Source organism: Mytilus trossulus, chromosome 6, assembly GCF_036588685.1.
Source record: "Mytilus trossulus isolate FHL-02 chromosome 6, PNRI_Mtr1.1.1.hap1, whole genome shotgun sequence".
NCBI classification, from domain to species: domain Eukaryota; kingdom Metazoa; phylum Mollusca; class Bivalvia; order Mytilida; family Mytilidae; genus Mytilus; species Mytilus trossulus.
In genome coordinates, this window is record NC_086378.1 from 25,995,988 (window position 1) to 26,013,345 (window position 17,358).

The window sequence follows — 17,358 nt, forward strand, 5'->3', positions numbered from 1 at the left end:
TTCGAGGGATGCCAATCTTCGTTTTGTTGGCATTGAGCTATCTACTGCTTGGTGAATGTACCGGAGGTAGTGCAGACAATTATTCAATTGGTTGTTGAGAATGCGTCATTAAATGTATTGATTTTTATACCTCTAATTTTAGATTTTAAAAAATGGCCGTGCAATATGGTTTTTGCTATCCGCCGTTTTTCTATCTATCTTAAAAAATATAGTTTAACATGTGACTATTCATGAACGGATCAAATTAGTTAATATACGAATTATTAATATAGACAAATAACCGTTACCTAATTGCATTCAAAACGGACCGATTAAATGGCATTACATTATTTAATAAATTATCTATTTGTTTATTTCGCATTTAGATAGGACCATTAGATACTTTTATGAAAATAACTTTTCAACATACGATTTTCTATTTTATAAATGAGGAAATCAAAAATCCGATACAGACCTCATTCACAACTTACCAAATAATGTTCTGCGCTAAAACTTCTTGCAATATATATTTGAGTTTTTTTTTTAATCTGTCAGTTATCATGAAATAGATTCATTATGATCATACCAATTTAAACAGTAAGTAAACTCTTTCAACAATAAGCTATTTAAACAGAATGTTTCACACAGATCTAGAACTAGATTCATAAGGGCATTCACAATGCAATATTTACGTGAATGTTCAGTTTTGATTCTATAAATTTCCTACACTACGTTTCATGTAAAATAATTACTGTTGTCTGTTCAGTACAACTAATCAGTCAATCGTATTTTGGTTGGACTTTGTGGTATTGGCTTTGCTCATTGTCGAAGAGCGTACGGTGAACTATAGTTGTTAATATCTGTGATATTTTGTCTTTTGTATAGTGTTGTCTCAGTAGCAATCATACCTAGATATATTATTCTTAAATTTCAATACAATGTATTATATAAAAACAAACTCTGTTATTTAGTCGTTCATCATTCCCTTTTCACATCTAAATGAACAAACAACTTTAAAATAAGTTTTATAACCGCCTGACAAAACCTTATCAATAATTGCAATTAAATCGTAGTAAATTACAAAACCACAAAATAAAATATTGCACTATAATGAAGTTATTTAAATGAAAATTTAACATTACTTACATTTTACAAGATCTTGTCCTCGTGAACTGTGTACATTGATTAATTTATAGACTTGTTTGATGGTTGTTTGTTTTACCTCCAGTACAAAATATTTCATGCATGTCCATGACGAGAACACATAAATTTTTAAAAACAATAATTGGATCCTGCATTAGGATGTATAGACATTGAGATAGGACGTGAAAATTCAAATACCACTGAAAATTAGGGATATATTGAATAAATACGGATATAAGCCTTGTTATAGCTGGCAACATCCAAACCCTTGAAATTATTAGTAAAAAAGGTGAATTGCAGAGGGCATTGATCCACGAAATCTATCAAGAAGTCGACCATCTGTATTTATCTGTAGTTTCTCAAATAATTTAAGATTTTGAATTAGGGTTTGATACTTTTAACACAACTGTGATTTTTTTGTGAAACTGTATTTTAATTTATCTCTGTACATTAGTTTTTGGTATGATATTCTGTACTATCGCTTTCCTTGTTTGTTTCGTGTGTGTGTGTGTTTTTCTCGAGATCTGGAGGTTGTAGTTTTGAATCTTGGCCGGATCTAACAAAACGTAAAATTGGTAAATGTGTTTGCTGTTTCAACGCAAAACTAACGGTATTTTACAGTAAAAGCACATACTTGTCGATTCGGAGCCAGAAATGTTCAGGGTAGGGTGACTATTCTTCCTGCGAACTGATATATTCGTGTGAGTTTATGTTTAAAAAAACAGGCTCGGCTTGTCAATCTAGAACAAAGCAGTGTTAAAACACATTTTATATTTACATGTTATTGTCCTGAATATTCATTTACCATGAAAAAATATGTGAAGTAGTTAATTAAGTACACATCGCCCTATTTTATGGTGTTTTATTAAATTGTGCTGAAGACGCAACCGTAAGTGACGAAACATGTAGATCAAAATCATGCATTTCCTTGCAATAATCCAGGAGTTTGTAGTCTTTTTATAGTTATAATGTTGTTTTATGTTATTATATATAATTTCTTTGCATAAGTATTTAAAACTAGAAAGTCACAAAAAACATTCAATTAATATACACTGTGTATGTGCTATAACTTATTAAAGGAATGATTTAATACTTCATGTTAAACAGAACAAGAATATTTTTGATGTTGCAAGTAAAATAATTGTAATTAAGTGTATGTAATTTTTTTACAGTTTCAAGATACAGATTATGAGGGCAATGTCCATCACGTAAGATTTTTTGAAAGTTTGAATGGACAAAAAACAAAATCGGGGTAACAAACTAAAACCGAGGGAAACGCATTAAATATAAGAGGAGAACAACGACATAACACCGAAACGTAACACACACAGAAACGAACCAAGCATCAGACAAAACACCACGAGAATAACAAATATAACATGAAAACCAAATACATGAATTTGGGATAGACAAGTACCGTGCCACGTCTTATCTCAATATCTCAAAAATAAGAGAAAACACAAACGACTTAACGTTAAAATGCAACACACACATAAACGAACAATAATATAACAATGGCCATCTTTCTGACTTGGTACAGGACACTTTTAAAGGGGAATAAAAGTGGTGGGTTGAACCTGGTTTTGTGGCATGCCAAACCTCGCACTTTAATGGAATAGTTAAATATAACATTGAGATGACAACATATTATTACAGGACTACAATACAAATAAATAGGAGAACATATTAGACAAAGAAAAACATGATTAATAGATAAAAAAAAATCATCAGCTTTAAAATTCAATACGCCAAAAACACGCCTTGTCCACACAAAAATCAACAGTGACGCACAAATATAAAAGATCGAAAGTGAAAAAAGTACAAAGTTGTACAGCACTGAAGATCAAAAATTAAAAAGGTTTTGCCAAATACGGCATTGTTTTTATGCCCGGGATAAGAACATTCTTATTATATAGAACAATTCATGTATAGATAAAACATGTATTGTTCAAATACTAATCTGGTACACTACGCTCTTTAAAAGTATCGAACCTGTATAATGTAACTTATTTTCAGTGTGACTGAGGGTATTTTCTAGTTTGTGAATAAAACGCACACAATAGAATGTCACATTGTGAAAATTGGTTAGATAAAGTAAAAAAGAAAGAAGCGAAAACGAGACTTATATACGTAGCAATCTACATTCTCTTTGCGGCGAAAACTTTTAGGCTGAGCCTCAAGTTAACATTATTTATAAGCACCCAATGTCTCTGCTTTGATTTTCACTAAATTTTGACTTTATGCGTTCCTGGTGGATATTTAACCCAAAAAACACTTTAGACGCATACAATATTAAGTGTTGTATTTTCATCCGTATCTGAATTAATTATTGTTGCGTTCTAAATATTCATAGTAATAAAGAACAGTCTATGGAAGAAGTGAATCGAAAAAAAATATTCTTATATGAAAAAATGATATTGTCTAATATGAAATGTAAATCTGCATGCACGCCATGCGGAAAAAGTTGTTTTTTGGCTACGAAAAAATAATATCAAATTTAGTGTTCAACTATAAACAACACTTAATTATAAATATATATACAGTAGTTAGTTAAAATCGAGAGTTTTAATCCGTATAAAATTTGAAGTGCTGTGTTTGTCTTGTGTACATAAAAACAAAATCAAATGCTATGAATTCTAATATGAATGCAATACTTTGAAAATATGATAGCAGTCTTTTTGTTAAGTCAATATAATATATTATAAGCATTTGTTGTTTAGGGAGCTACCATTTGATTTTTCAGGGGGGAAGGGGGGGGGCTAGGATGATTAATTTTGTCCTGGTCTTTTTTTAATTGTATACTCTGTCCTGCCTTTTTATCTGTCAATCTTTTCAGTCTCTTCCTCCTCCAAGTTGATCATCCTATTTTTTTTTACTAAAAACTCCTGTCTTTATTTTAAATTTCACCCTAGCCCCCCCCCCCCCCCCCCCCCCTAAAAATCAAATGGTAGCTGCCTAATAAACAGTTTTAAGGCATTTACTTGATTCAAAATGTGTTTGGTAGCATATTTACAAATTCTCAATTGGTTTCGGAGCAAAGCAAATCAAATGAAGGTTTTATAAACATCATCGTTATTAATTAGCCAAGTATAAAAAGTATTGTTCACATATGTAACATTTAAATATCTTTATGAACGTAACAAGACATTTCCGATATTCTCCCTACAAACGCGTGGAATACTTTCTGTATTGAGAAAATGAAACTAACTTGTGCCAACGATGTATCAAACTGTCATCGTTTAGTTTTATTCGACAAAATCTGTATTTTTCAATTTCGTTTTTTATACAGATTAGACCGTTTGTTTTTCTGTTTTAATGGTTTAACACTAGTAAGTTTTGGAGCTCTGTATATCTTGTTGTTCGGTATGAGCCAAGGCACCATATTGAAGGCCCCACCTTCACCTGTTTTGTTTACTTTAGGCCACACCAATTTCATTTTTTCGTTGCCAAAAAAACAAATTTTTCCGCATGGAGTGCATGCAGATTTACATTTCATATTAGACAATATCGTTTTTTCATTTAAGAAAAAAAAAATCGATTCACTTCTTCCATAGAAGAAATCGTTTAATTGAGGGGTGCGAGCGATTTGAAAATTTTCATAAAAAAATATTTAGTTTGCAAGTTTTTGAGGCGAAGCTTAAAAAGTTAAGGCGAGGGATTATATTGTTTTTTTGTAAACATACAAGAGTAGTTTTAGACAATATTAAAAATTGATTCCGTTGTTAATATAGGAGCACTCCCATGTGGGATAGATTAGTTTCATGCTAAAACAGATATTCTCACAGATATTTACACAGTGTGATGGGGTGCTTATATGTTTAAAATCGTTATATACGTCAGGTTAGACTGTGATTTTTAACAAAAATGTTTATATTTTTTTATAATATTTACAAAAAAACGATGCGGGAAATAGACATCATTACATTTCCTGATGAGGGAATTTTAAAAAAAATAGTTGCGGGCGGGTCCGTCGAACAAGGAACTAAATTGGTGTGGCCTTAAACAAATTGTTACTAGGATTGAGAGTTGTCTCATTGGCACTCATTCTAGATCTTCTTATATCTAAAAATGTTCTACAATTTTCCATTAAATAACTGCTTCCCAGTCCTCCAAAACCGTCTGACTTCTTAGTTGATACGCATTGCACGTGTATTTTAAGTAGTGAACCAGGTAAAAACATTAAGAAATAACTAATACAATATGTTTTTAAAAGGAGAGTTTATTGGCAAAAATTCTGAAATGATCGCTCCATCCGCATGATACCAACGTAATCACTGGCAGATTGTCGCAACTCTTGCATCAGTGAACAATAATGCCAAAACATCAGACGCCATTCGATCTTGACCTAACCACTGGCGTTTTGCTGGTTCCTTAGTGTTCACGGGCTTGAATCAACGCTTAAAAGAGTATATTTTGCTCTTGTTTGAGTCCGACAAGGCGCCTATTCAGCATTGCAAATTATCATCATTCTGATGGAATAGCCATCATCTTTAAACGATGGACGGTTTGTTTTTCCAAACATTCATTCCTGCCGAATTGTATCCTTCTAAATAAATCTAAAATATGTTGCTCGACGAACGTACCACTGTTGTACGACAGGCAATGAATGTTGTAGGAGCATCGTTCGAAATTTGGTATTCGTGAGACAATCGTGCGACTGTATTACGAGTGTCTTGCGACAGTCGTAAGATTGTCATACAACAATCGTGCGACTATTGTTTGAATAAAATGCTTAATGTGGATACCCAAGACAATATGTTTATCGCACGACAGTCGCACGACGGCTGTAAGACACTTTCACGACAGCCACAAGACAATGACATGACAAAAAATCGTAGAGCAAATAGGTGCATGCTAAATTTTCGTCCCACGACACACGACAGCGCCACGATGCTTAAAATATCCTGCGACTGATGTGCGACTGTCGTACGACGACTACAGGTGACCTGCTATTGACCAAATTGCATGTCGTGGCGCTGCATAGATGTGTCGTGGGTTCGTTGTGACCAGGGCTTTAGTGTATCACACGTTTACTTAAAATTGAAAACAAAATAGTCATACAAACATTGACTAGACGGCAACTACCTTTTACATTACTCTCGCGATTTAATTTTTTTTTAAAAGAGGCGAAAGTTCATACTCATCAACCAAGTCGAAAATAAACTTACAACGCCATGGGTAAACACGCAATAAACCAACGAACAAACTATAGCATACAAAAACCACACATAAAACTAAAGACTGAGAAACACGAACCAACAAACAACTGTGTTGATCTCAGGTGCTCCGGAAGTAGTTAGCAGATCCTGCTCCACATTTGTTGACCATATGTTGTTCATGTTTGTACAAACTAAACTCGGTTATAAGCTTAAGTCAAATGTGGTAGGCCATATTCTAGACAAGAGAGCGGGATTGCAGTAACGACATAAGTAAAATATACGCTATCATCTGTGAAACGGATAATCCATACCGGTTAACCAAATACAGATGGCGTACGTTATATATTCGATGGGATGAACAAAGCTTCACCACTTGGAACTCTATTAAGAATAATCCTCATTGGAAATGCAATTAAAAAGAGATAATGACATGTACTGGTATACATATATAAAAGACAACATCAAACGAATATATGTTTTCTGTTATCTGCAATATAATGGTTTCCAAGTTTATACAATATGTATTATATTTACAGGAAGAACCATATATAGTAGAAACTGATTATCAAGTAAGTTTTGTGCTAAACTTCTTAAATTAACGGTGGTTTCAAAACTCACCCTATGTAACCAAACACTTATTCTTATAGAAGTTATTTCCCCGCGACCCCTTTTTCTTGTTATCTCTATATCTCTAAAACCGTAAAAGATTTTTACAAACTGTTTTCACCAAATTGTTTTATGGGAGTTGTATCCCTTTGAAAAATTAAGATAGGCGATATGTTGGATAAATTCATACGGTATAATAAGTCGTAGAGGCCTACAGTCTTTTCGTATGAAGTCCTTGGTCCATGTAAAGGAAATTGAGGTCAAGGTATCGCTAAAAGCTCGCCTTGTATCCTTGCCTCGTACAAATACAGCTGATATTTAAATACACAAACAGTTATTGTCTATATCTGTGTTTTGGAAATTCCTACGATTAGATGTTGTTCTTGTTATTTCAGATGTAACAAAATTGGAACAAATAGACAATAAATGATATACATCTCCTATGTAAATATATCACCCGTTTAAGAGTATAAAATTAATGAAAATATTCGATTATGATAATTTTGCTGCCAGATAAATATTATCTAATTATTTTGCAGCAAAATTATCATAATGTACGACATTTGAGCGTCCAGTTTAAAATTCAGATAACTATCAAATAAAAAATTCAGACTACAATTCTTTCATACAGCATTTTAATCTTTTTGTTTCTCTTGATAGACTGACATGTCAAAGGCCGCACAGGAAAATCGTGAGAAACTTCTTCAGCAGACAGCGGAAGATCTACAAATTGAAGGTTAATCTTATGATGGCTAAATTTCTTGTTTAAAATTATTCATGTTACATTTTCTTTTCTTAGCACAAACAAAACCATATAGTATTTAAGAAGAGTATATTCAAGTTGAAATTATTGATAACTTTGTATTACATGAATTAAAAGATACATGTATAAGCAACTAGTTCAGACAAGGGGTTTATTGACGACAGCTTCAGGACCTTACATAAAATGTAAACCAAGCTTATTGTTTAAATTATGGTAGAAAAGACAATTCATTTTAGCTATAGGCCTAAGAGTTCAAGTATTTCTAGAAATAAAAAAAAAGATGTGAACAATACAGATATTGTAAAACTGTGATAGGAGAAACTCTATTTAAAACCTCATTGAAAAAGAAATACTTTTGTAATATACTTATCACTTTATTGGAATGAATCCTTGATTATCATTATAACATAAGCAAATGCGATATGGTTTTCAATGCGACGACTCTACAATAGACACCAAATGACATAAAAGTTAACAACTGTCGGTCAAAGCGCGGCCTTCTATAATGAAGACAACCCATATCGCAAGTTAACTATGAAAGTTTCTAAAAGACAAATGCAAAAATATAAGAAAAAAACGACCTAATGTATGTTCCAAACAATAATCAAAACAAATGCATGACAAAAGCAACACACGATACCCACTGAATAACTGTCTCCTGACTTGGGATATGCACATACAGGGTAGCGATGTCAAATATGTTTACCGCAAAATTGTTAGCTCGGGTAAGGTTATTCCACATGGGATTTAGCCATACTCATGTTGACAATTTTTGATAATCAGTGACTCAATGGGTCATAATTATTTTATAATACCGAACTAACAGTTTTAATTAAAAGTTAAATATGGTATCAAGTTCTCAAAACACGTAAATGATTTATATTAGAAAACTAGTATGTGTCTATCGACATTTCGCGTGTGTACAACAAATGTGGGCTCTCTCTTACTGTGAAAAGGGCTGTTTACTAGAGATATCGTCTACACTAGATGAATTTCCAACGCTTGTTTGTTCGCCTCTTGGTGGGCTACCTGCAAAGTGAACGTTGCCATTTTGTTTATTTAGTCTGTGACGTCATATGCATGCGAAATAACTCGTGTACAAATCAAGAAACCTAAAAGGTTATTTGGCGGTAAATAATAGTCTTATTCACCGCTGGTATAGATTTTAACTAAAATATGTCATTTTACATAATAGCGTTTGAAATATTTGTAAGGTAAAATAACAAAAATAAAAAACATGTTTCTAAGACTATAATATCAACCAGTACCCATACAAAACCACTAGATTTATTGTAAAGAGGTCACAAACATTCAGAGAAAAATACGACCTTGTGTGACGCCAAAATACAGGTATGGTAAGAATGTTGAACGGTGATTATAAAAATTGTATGAAACAATATTATTTGTTGCATTTTAATTCATTGGTAACAAAATCATAATTCATAAAACTTTTATTATTGTGTTGAACTGGTAATCGTTAATAATGTGCGAATTTAAAGGGTTAATAAGTTTACAAGGCTCGTGTCTAAATTTACGCCTCGATAAAAAAAAAATATCACCGTAAATATTAGGTTGTTCTATAATCTATACCGGTTGCAAAAAGATTCAGTCAAACTTTGCAACAAAAGTTGTGAATCTATGGGCGACTCAGGAACGGATGTAAGTAATTTGCCGTAACGACATCCAATACTTAGAGTTTCCGGTGTGAAACTGCAATATCTAAATCTATTAAAGGACTGTCATTGGTGTTTATATTTAATTGTTTTAAAGTAAATAAGTATATTGTATATTTTTTGGCAAAATATTCAGATAATTCTTATTATCTTATGAAAACAATTATTCAAGCAATGAAAAGTGCTTTTTAATTCATCAATTAAATTGAATTTAGACGAGTCTTTTCTGAATGTGACCTTTCTATGTCAGTGATTCATAACAATACATAAACAAGTCTGCTATCAAAGGTGTACAAATGGTGTCACTAGAATACCTATCAGATGTCGATAAGCTCACTTGCCAAAACGTATGTCTATATTGTATAAGAAAATTTTCAAGCTTTTGTCATCTCATCACACCACAGAAAGTATTTCTAGCATATTTTACTTTGTAACAAGTAATAGAGAAGAAGCTATGTAATTAAGTGGTTGGCAATTTTTATTGTTACGTTTATCACTTTTTGTTACAAAAATCAACCCGTTGTTTTTTTCGATTTGAATTTGTTCTCATTTTTCATGTCGAAACGTTTCATCGCTGACTTTACTTTGTTTGTTTTAATCATTGTTTAACGCCGTGAAGGGACGTACCTTGCTTTGAACCACTTTGTTTTGATACTCTTATCTCATTAGAAATAATTGCTGATATCCCTATTTTATACTTTGCTGTTGAACGGTTTGAACTTGCTGTCAAAAGATATTTATATTTTTTTGTAGACGATAATGTTCCAACTGAAGTCAGGTTAATGTCTGACAAAAAATCTCTTCCCTTGTACCTAAAATTATTAGAATCAGGCTCAGAGAAAAAGAGAGACATCAGGTTGGTTATTGTTGGGGAGAAAGGTGCAGGCAAAACATCGTTCCTTAAGCGATTATTTGAAGAAGAGATAGGAGATGTGACAAGCACAAACGGAATCGAAATTCATAGAATAAAATGTCTGGCAGAATCTGACGACGGCATATGGGATAAACTAGAAGGTATATTTATTTATTTTCAAATTTAAATACTACAGCAATTTAAGTTATTGTGTAGTACAATAACTTATTTCATAAATTGGAACTAACACATGCCAAGATTACGGGTGTATAGACAGACTCAAACATATGTTTGGTTATCTATATTTCACGTTTGCACTTCTGTTCGTTGTGCTATAATTAGGAGGTTTGACTAACTAGAAAACCAGGTTCTTAAAATGTTCTGTGTCTAGTCTCGATTATGACAGTTGTAATTAGATAGTCGGTTTCCAGAATGTTTTGTAGAAGTTAAGTGTTTCTGTTATACACCTTATCGCTATTTGTCCACCATTACTGAATATCACACAGGTTCCCGTAAAATTTTTACGTCATAAAACAAAACATCTGACGCCACAATGGAAAAGTGATTGTTGTATGCGTCAAAAGGTCAATCGGCCGGGTCGGCCGGCCGAGTAGGGTAATAGCGATAAGGTGTATTACGTTCTTTACTCACACAGTTGAGGGTGTTTCCTCAATTTGTTTTTGCATAAGTGAAACTAACTCATCGTTAATCTGTTCGCTCTCAGTAACTTACAAGTGTGTTCTTTTTTATTTAAAAATCTTAATTGTCACTATCAGATGTCATTACTTATGTTAAAGCCTTACTTTAAATTTGGGTCATTTATTTCTAAAGAACAGATAGGTTAAAAATAAAATTATGTAGGAATATCTAATAGAACGAATGGCACTAAATTGTGTTTGTAATATCAGTTCGGAAGACATGTATAAAAAGAAAAAAACACACAGTACTTAACCAGTGTTGTTATATGGATGCTACATATCCTTTAGTGTTGTTCATGATAAAATGCTATTTAGAACAAATTTTAAACCAGCTGTTTATATAAAGTCTTTGTGGCATAATGATTGCAGGCTCACCTAAAGAGCTAGAGGTTATTGGTCAAACAAGTATACGTTTTGTATTTGCTGCTTGTCTGTGAGCAAAGCAGCATTTATAATTAAAAGAAAAGAAACTTGTAAATGTGAAGGCATGACGAATGACATAAAAGATGTTATAAGCTAAATAAGAACATTGAGCAATGCCAAAAATATTGATATTTCCTGCATTCTGAAAATAATGATAATTTTAATTGACTAGATTCCAATAAAATAATTAGGAATTTTGCAAATTAAAAAAAAAAAATCTGAAATCGATAAAGACCTCAATCTACCACAAAGGTAGAATGCTTACTTTAATAAGTGTATACTTATTTACAAAAGTAGAATACGTCGATGAGCTATTAAGAAATATGCATTTCATAACAAATCGGATTTGCTATCCCTTTAGTAAATGATTGGAGTAGCAGATCAATCTCCAAACCATTGTCACTTTTTGGTTTATACACGACTTTCCTAACTAAGGGTAATAATAATTTTAATAGTAAATATTTGGTTTCATTTTATTACAAACAACACTGAAGGCATCAACGAAGAAGTCGAACTGCATAAGAGGCTGTTACAACCCTACGAGGAAAGTCTTAAGAGCCAGGTTAATGTAAACAGTAAAGAATCAGTAGAAGGGACCGAGTACAAAATTGATAGTAACAACAAACAAACCAGTTCTAGTGAAAAAAGGAAAATGACAAAATCTGTGAATTCAGCGTCTCAGTCACTTGATATATTACAACCTACAAATGAATCCGTATCTCGTGAACATCCGTTTGAACAAGCAGAAAAGGAAGTCAAAAGTATGTTACAATCAGAAGTTGACCTTCGTGATAAAGGAAATTATGCAACCTTACTCCTTTGGGATTTTGCCGGAGACACAGAGTTTTACCAGACTCATCAGACCTTTTTATCGCCAGATGCAATTTATCTTGTTGTTACAAAACTTAACAAATCTAACGATAATGAAGCTCAAGGTAATGTTGTGTAATATTTTAAGTACAAATAAGAATTATTTACTTAAAGACGGACTTTCTAAGTGAATTTGTCAACAGTTTTATATTTTAGTATAAAGCCCTATGGTTTCTGTCTACTCTTATCACTAAGAAATCATTCACGATATATTTGTTTTGAAAAATGTAGTACATGCAACATAAACAGATATTTTGAACCGAATAAACAGAACCAATATAAAAGTCCCAGATAATGCACTTCTTTTTCTGTTATATGAATGATAAAAAATATTGTGGTTTTGCTTTATCTTTTAGAAATGTTTGAATTATGGATGGAATCGATACATTGTTACTGTCCAAAGGAAAAACGTAATTCAAGCAATCATTGTACAAACCAAACCATTTCTCCACCAGTCATTCTAATTGGTACATGGAAGGATGCAGTTAAAATATCCGAGGGAGAAGAGGTTTTGATTTTACTTTGAATAACCTTTATATATTGAAATTAAGTTGTTATTGATAAAAAAGAAATACGAAGTAATAAAGACAATTGATTCATTCTGGAACTTACAAAAAAAATGTGTAAACCTTCCCATTATTATTTGCTTCGCTATTAGTTTATGAATATGATGATAAAAACTTGACTCTCTAGTAAAAACTTTAACATTATATTTACATATTTGACATAACATTAGTCGATCACTTACATTTAATATTTTCAAGTGAACTTGAAATTAAAGGTACTAACGACAGAGATAAATCTGCTTCATATTTAGACCTTTTTTCTCGAAATGACTTCTGATGTTAGGTTAAATTTATGACAAACGAAATGATATTAATTTCCATATAGTCAACTTTCAATTTCTGTGTAGCAACATCCCAGCAGCACCAGCATATGCAGCAGATGGGTCTCAAATGACTTTTTATATTTCTTTTTTGAACGAGGAATACTGCTTTCTCAAAAGTTGCTAAGATCAATCAAATTAAGGTCATCACTCAAGAAATTTTACGGTCGCCATCATGAGCTGATTGGCCGTTATTGCAAAAGTGTGTCAGAAATCATATCTAATATTCTTCCTCAGTCAAAATAACCTTCCATCATTACCGAACTGAACAAAGAAATAACACAATGGGTGCCGTATACGGCGCAGGGATGTTTACCCATCCGGAGCACCTGATTTCACTCCCAGTTACTAGTGGAGTTCGTGTTGTTTTTAATTTATTATTTAAAACTGTTGATGTAAATCCTTTGGTTTCGTGAGTCCTTGTTTACTCTTTGGTTTTGATTGTTATTGTCTTCTTTAACAAAGTCATGGATCATGTTGTGTCGTTTATTTTCTCTTATATTTGAGTGTGAATTCACATTACTATAAGACGTGTCACGTTACTTTTCTATCCTACTTCATGTATTTGGTTTTGATGTTAAATTTGTTTTTCTCATCGGATTTTGTCTAATGCTTAGCCCGTTTCTGTGTGTGTTACATTTTAATGTTGTGTCGTTGTTCTCTTCTTATATTTAATGCGTTTCCCTCAGTTTTAGTTTGTTTCCCCGATTTTGTTTTTTTTGTGTCAATAGATTTACGAGTTTTGAACACCGGTGTTTTTTTATGAGCAACACGCATTTCAAACATAGATATGTTTTACAATTGACTGATTGTTGGTTGCTTACCGTCCAGTGGCATAAGCTATGTTTTGAAAATAGAACCATGACCTCAGTCGTTGTCCGTCGTCGTTTAACGTTTTTGAATTTAGTTTTCTCTAAAACCGCAAGTTGAATTGCAACCATAATTAGGCTGAATAATTATTGACGTATCTTATATATTTTTATATTATGAGTCTTTTTATCCGTTACGAAACAGAAACATTGCCGGCATAAGAGTAAAATGCATACATTGTCTTTTAACTTTAAAAGAAATATATATATATAAAAGGTAATGACTGGTTGGTTTTTTTTCCTTATTGTTAATTTTTCTAATTTTTTGGATGAATATATGTATAATAAATAATTAAAATTTAACTGTTGAGGGTGTAAAGGAACCTTTTTTGAGATTTTTATTTGTTTTGTAGATGCAAAATGCATGTATGGAAAGGCTGGATACATACGCTATAAATGTTTCAGTAGATGCATGCCGGCACATAAGAGATGAATATACACAATTCATTTCAAACACAAAGGATAACAACGGTGTATTCCAGGAAATACGAAAAAGTATTCTTAAATTAGCAAGGACAATTAAAACATGGAATAAAGATTATCCGCTAAAGTTCATTCAGTTGGAAAAGCGCTTACAAGAGAAAAAGAAAGAGTTGCCAATAATTTCGTTTCCGGAAATGCAACATCTTTCTTTAGATTCATCCAAGCCTTTGAGCACTGCAGAACTTACTTTGTTCTTGAAGTATCACCATGAAATCCGAGCTTTGGTATATTTTGAGGATCTTCCTGGTCATATCATTTTAGATACACAGTGGTTATCTGATGCCTTTAAAAGTATTGTTACAGCAGACAAATTTCAATTGAAAATTAAGACCTTTAAAAACAAGGAAAAGTGGGACGACTTAAACCAAAGAGGAATTTTACATAATGAGGTGCTCGGAGACATATTAAAAAACGAACAAAGTATTTTGTATAAACATAAAGACCATATTTTGAAGGTTATGGAGAAATTTGACATCATTATACGTCCAATTATATCGGAAGAAGATGCTACTACAGAAATATCCTGCTACTTTGTACCTTGTATGGTAAAAGAAAAACCTGAGTGTGACATATATCAGATGTTTAAGGTCACAGAAGACACCTGTAGGAAATCAACGTGGTTTTGTTTGAAATTTAATTTTCTTCCACCACATCTAATAAATCATTTGATTGCTTCACTGTGCCGGGAATATGAAGTTGCCAAAGTTGCTACAACTAAACAGAAAAAAAACAAAATTGCCCTTTTCAGAGGTACTGCCATTTTTGACCTACAAAAGACAAAATTACAAAAATTACTAATAACAAAAAGTCCAAATTTAATTCAGATTCAAATTCTGGAATTTATGATGAGTACAATTATTGAAAATGGTTCATACTCACATATTTCTGAATTTATTGAGAGAGAGACAGATAAAATTATTAAAAAAAGATACAAAATGACAAATGTAACATTTGAGAGAAAATGGGAATGTGGCTGTGTAAAACCAGATTCTGTGAAGGGTTCAAATGTCTTTATTGAAGAACGGAATACAGAATATTTCTGTGAGGCCTGTACAGCAACACATAAATTGATTGATGAGTGGTCAAAACAACATGTAAGTTTGATTAGATTATTGCAGTAATACTTAGAAAAACACTTACAAGTGCTTTATTCAACTATTTTGTTTTTAAATTAAAAAAAAAAGTTTGCTAGTTTGAACCAGTTAGGATACTGTAAATAAACTCATCATAGATACCAGGACTAAATTTTGTATATACGCCAGACGCGCGTTTCGTCTTCAAAAGACTCATCAGTGACGCTTTAATCCAAAAAAATTTAAAAGGCCAAATAAAGTGCGAAGTTGGAGAGCATTGAGGACCAAAATTCCCAAAAGTTTTGCCAAATACAGTAATCTCGTGTTATATGTCTTTCTATCTCGCACGTTTGTGTTTTTGCTTCGTTTATCGTTGTTTTCCATCAGTTACCATTGACTTGATTCAAACAAATTTGAAATAAATGCTCTTTAAATAAATTGTATCAATTAACTCGTGTGTGTCCTTGACAAAGTATACACATTGGAGGAACGAAGTTCAAGTAAGACAATTAGACAATTAGTGTTAAAATCTATGGAGTTCTAGCAGGCTTATCATTTTTTTACACCAATTTCGTCTACAAAAGATGTATCAGTGACCATGGTGACGCTCGAATAAAAAAAGATATAATCCAAATTAAAGAAACTTCATTTCTACCAAGCATATCTAACTTCTAAAGTTTGTGATTTTTATATCCCGCTTGGAATCCAAAATGTCCGTCCCATTTTTTCTCAGATGATGAATAGTGAGCCACATTTTGAAATTAATAGAAAATTTTAAGGAATGTGTTAAGTCATTGAAGAAAAGTTATTTCAAATGTTTTTTTCTATTCCTGACAAATTTCACAATTGACTTAAATGTTGAATTCAATTTTAGCCGATATTAATTTCCCAATTCCAAAGTTTAGTCCGTGGAAAATGTTTTAAAAATGGCAAATGAGATTCAACTTTTAAATTCATTATACATTTGTAGTATAACCCATGTGGGTCAGGGATGATCACGATTACTGGCAAATGCAATACATTTATAATAGATTTTATGAAGTATTTTAGTGTGACCATTTAATAATCGATTACTCTGGGTTTTTTTTGTATCTAATCGATCGTAATCGATTACTTTATCAAAAAGATTATTACTTAGCTTTTGATTACTGTCAATTTCATGCTTCAACATTTTTAACATCTAAAATTATGTTTTCTAGATGGAATCTCTTACTGAGGATCCGTTTTATTCTTAAAATCTTGCAATTTTGACTATCAACATTAATGCCATCTCATTTCATCAATCCCTTATTTATAGCTAAGATTATTTTTTTCTAATTTGCTTTCGAACCGACTTAAGTAAGCTATTTTTGTTTTTACTCCTTCAAAACAGGTAAATGTATATTTTAACATAGATAATAACAATGTTGGAAGTTTTCTATCAAAAGAAATGTTAAAAAGTAAAATAACTAATAAGTTCAGCTAATTTTATAGATCAAAATTTGTAATTAAAATGACATGCATAATTTAATCCTTTTGTTTATTAACCACCCAAATTACAGGTTATAAAACTAATAATGAAGTATAGTTTATGATCTTGGGCAACATAATGTAAATCTCCATCTTAATTAGACATAATTGAAATCAAAACAAAGTATGATTTTATTGATAAGTAGACTTAAAAAAATAATAGAAGTTTATTCAGATTTTGTTTTATAACCATATGTATTTATAGTGTCGAAATCGGATACATGTAGTTCTAAAAAGATATTGTGAAGTTTTTAAATTTTAATATATATCAAAACATTATAGCAATCAATTATTTATCTTTTATTGAAAAGTATGCTTTCAGAAATTTGGATATAAACAAGCTTACTACCCTTATGTAGTAATACAAATTA

General features: G+C 31.8%; 1 protein-coding gene across 1 annotated transcript in view; it reads left to right on the plus strand.

Annotated features, from left to right (window-relative positions):
• The window catches only part of LOC134722449 (uncharacterized), a 32,509-nt gene that overhangs the window by 2,584 nt on the left and 12,567 nt on the right, over positions 1-17,358 (plus strand). The window contains exons 2-8 of the mRNA XM_063586070.1: positions 2,295-2,330; positions 6,818-6,850; positions 7,548-7,623; positions 10,077-10,337; positions 11,792-12,232; positions 12,524-12,675; positions 14,276-15,499. Coding sequence (XP_063442140.1) covers positions 2,295-2,330; positions 6,818-6,850; positions 7,548-7,623; positions 10,077-10,337; positions 11,792-12,232; positions 12,524-12,675; positions 14,276-15,499 — 2,223 coding nt within the window. The remainder of the gene's footprint in view (positions 1-2,294; positions 2,331-6,817; positions 6,851-7,547; positions 7,624-10,076; positions 10,338-11,791; positions 12,233-12,523; positions 12,676-14,275; positions 15,500-17,358) is intronic.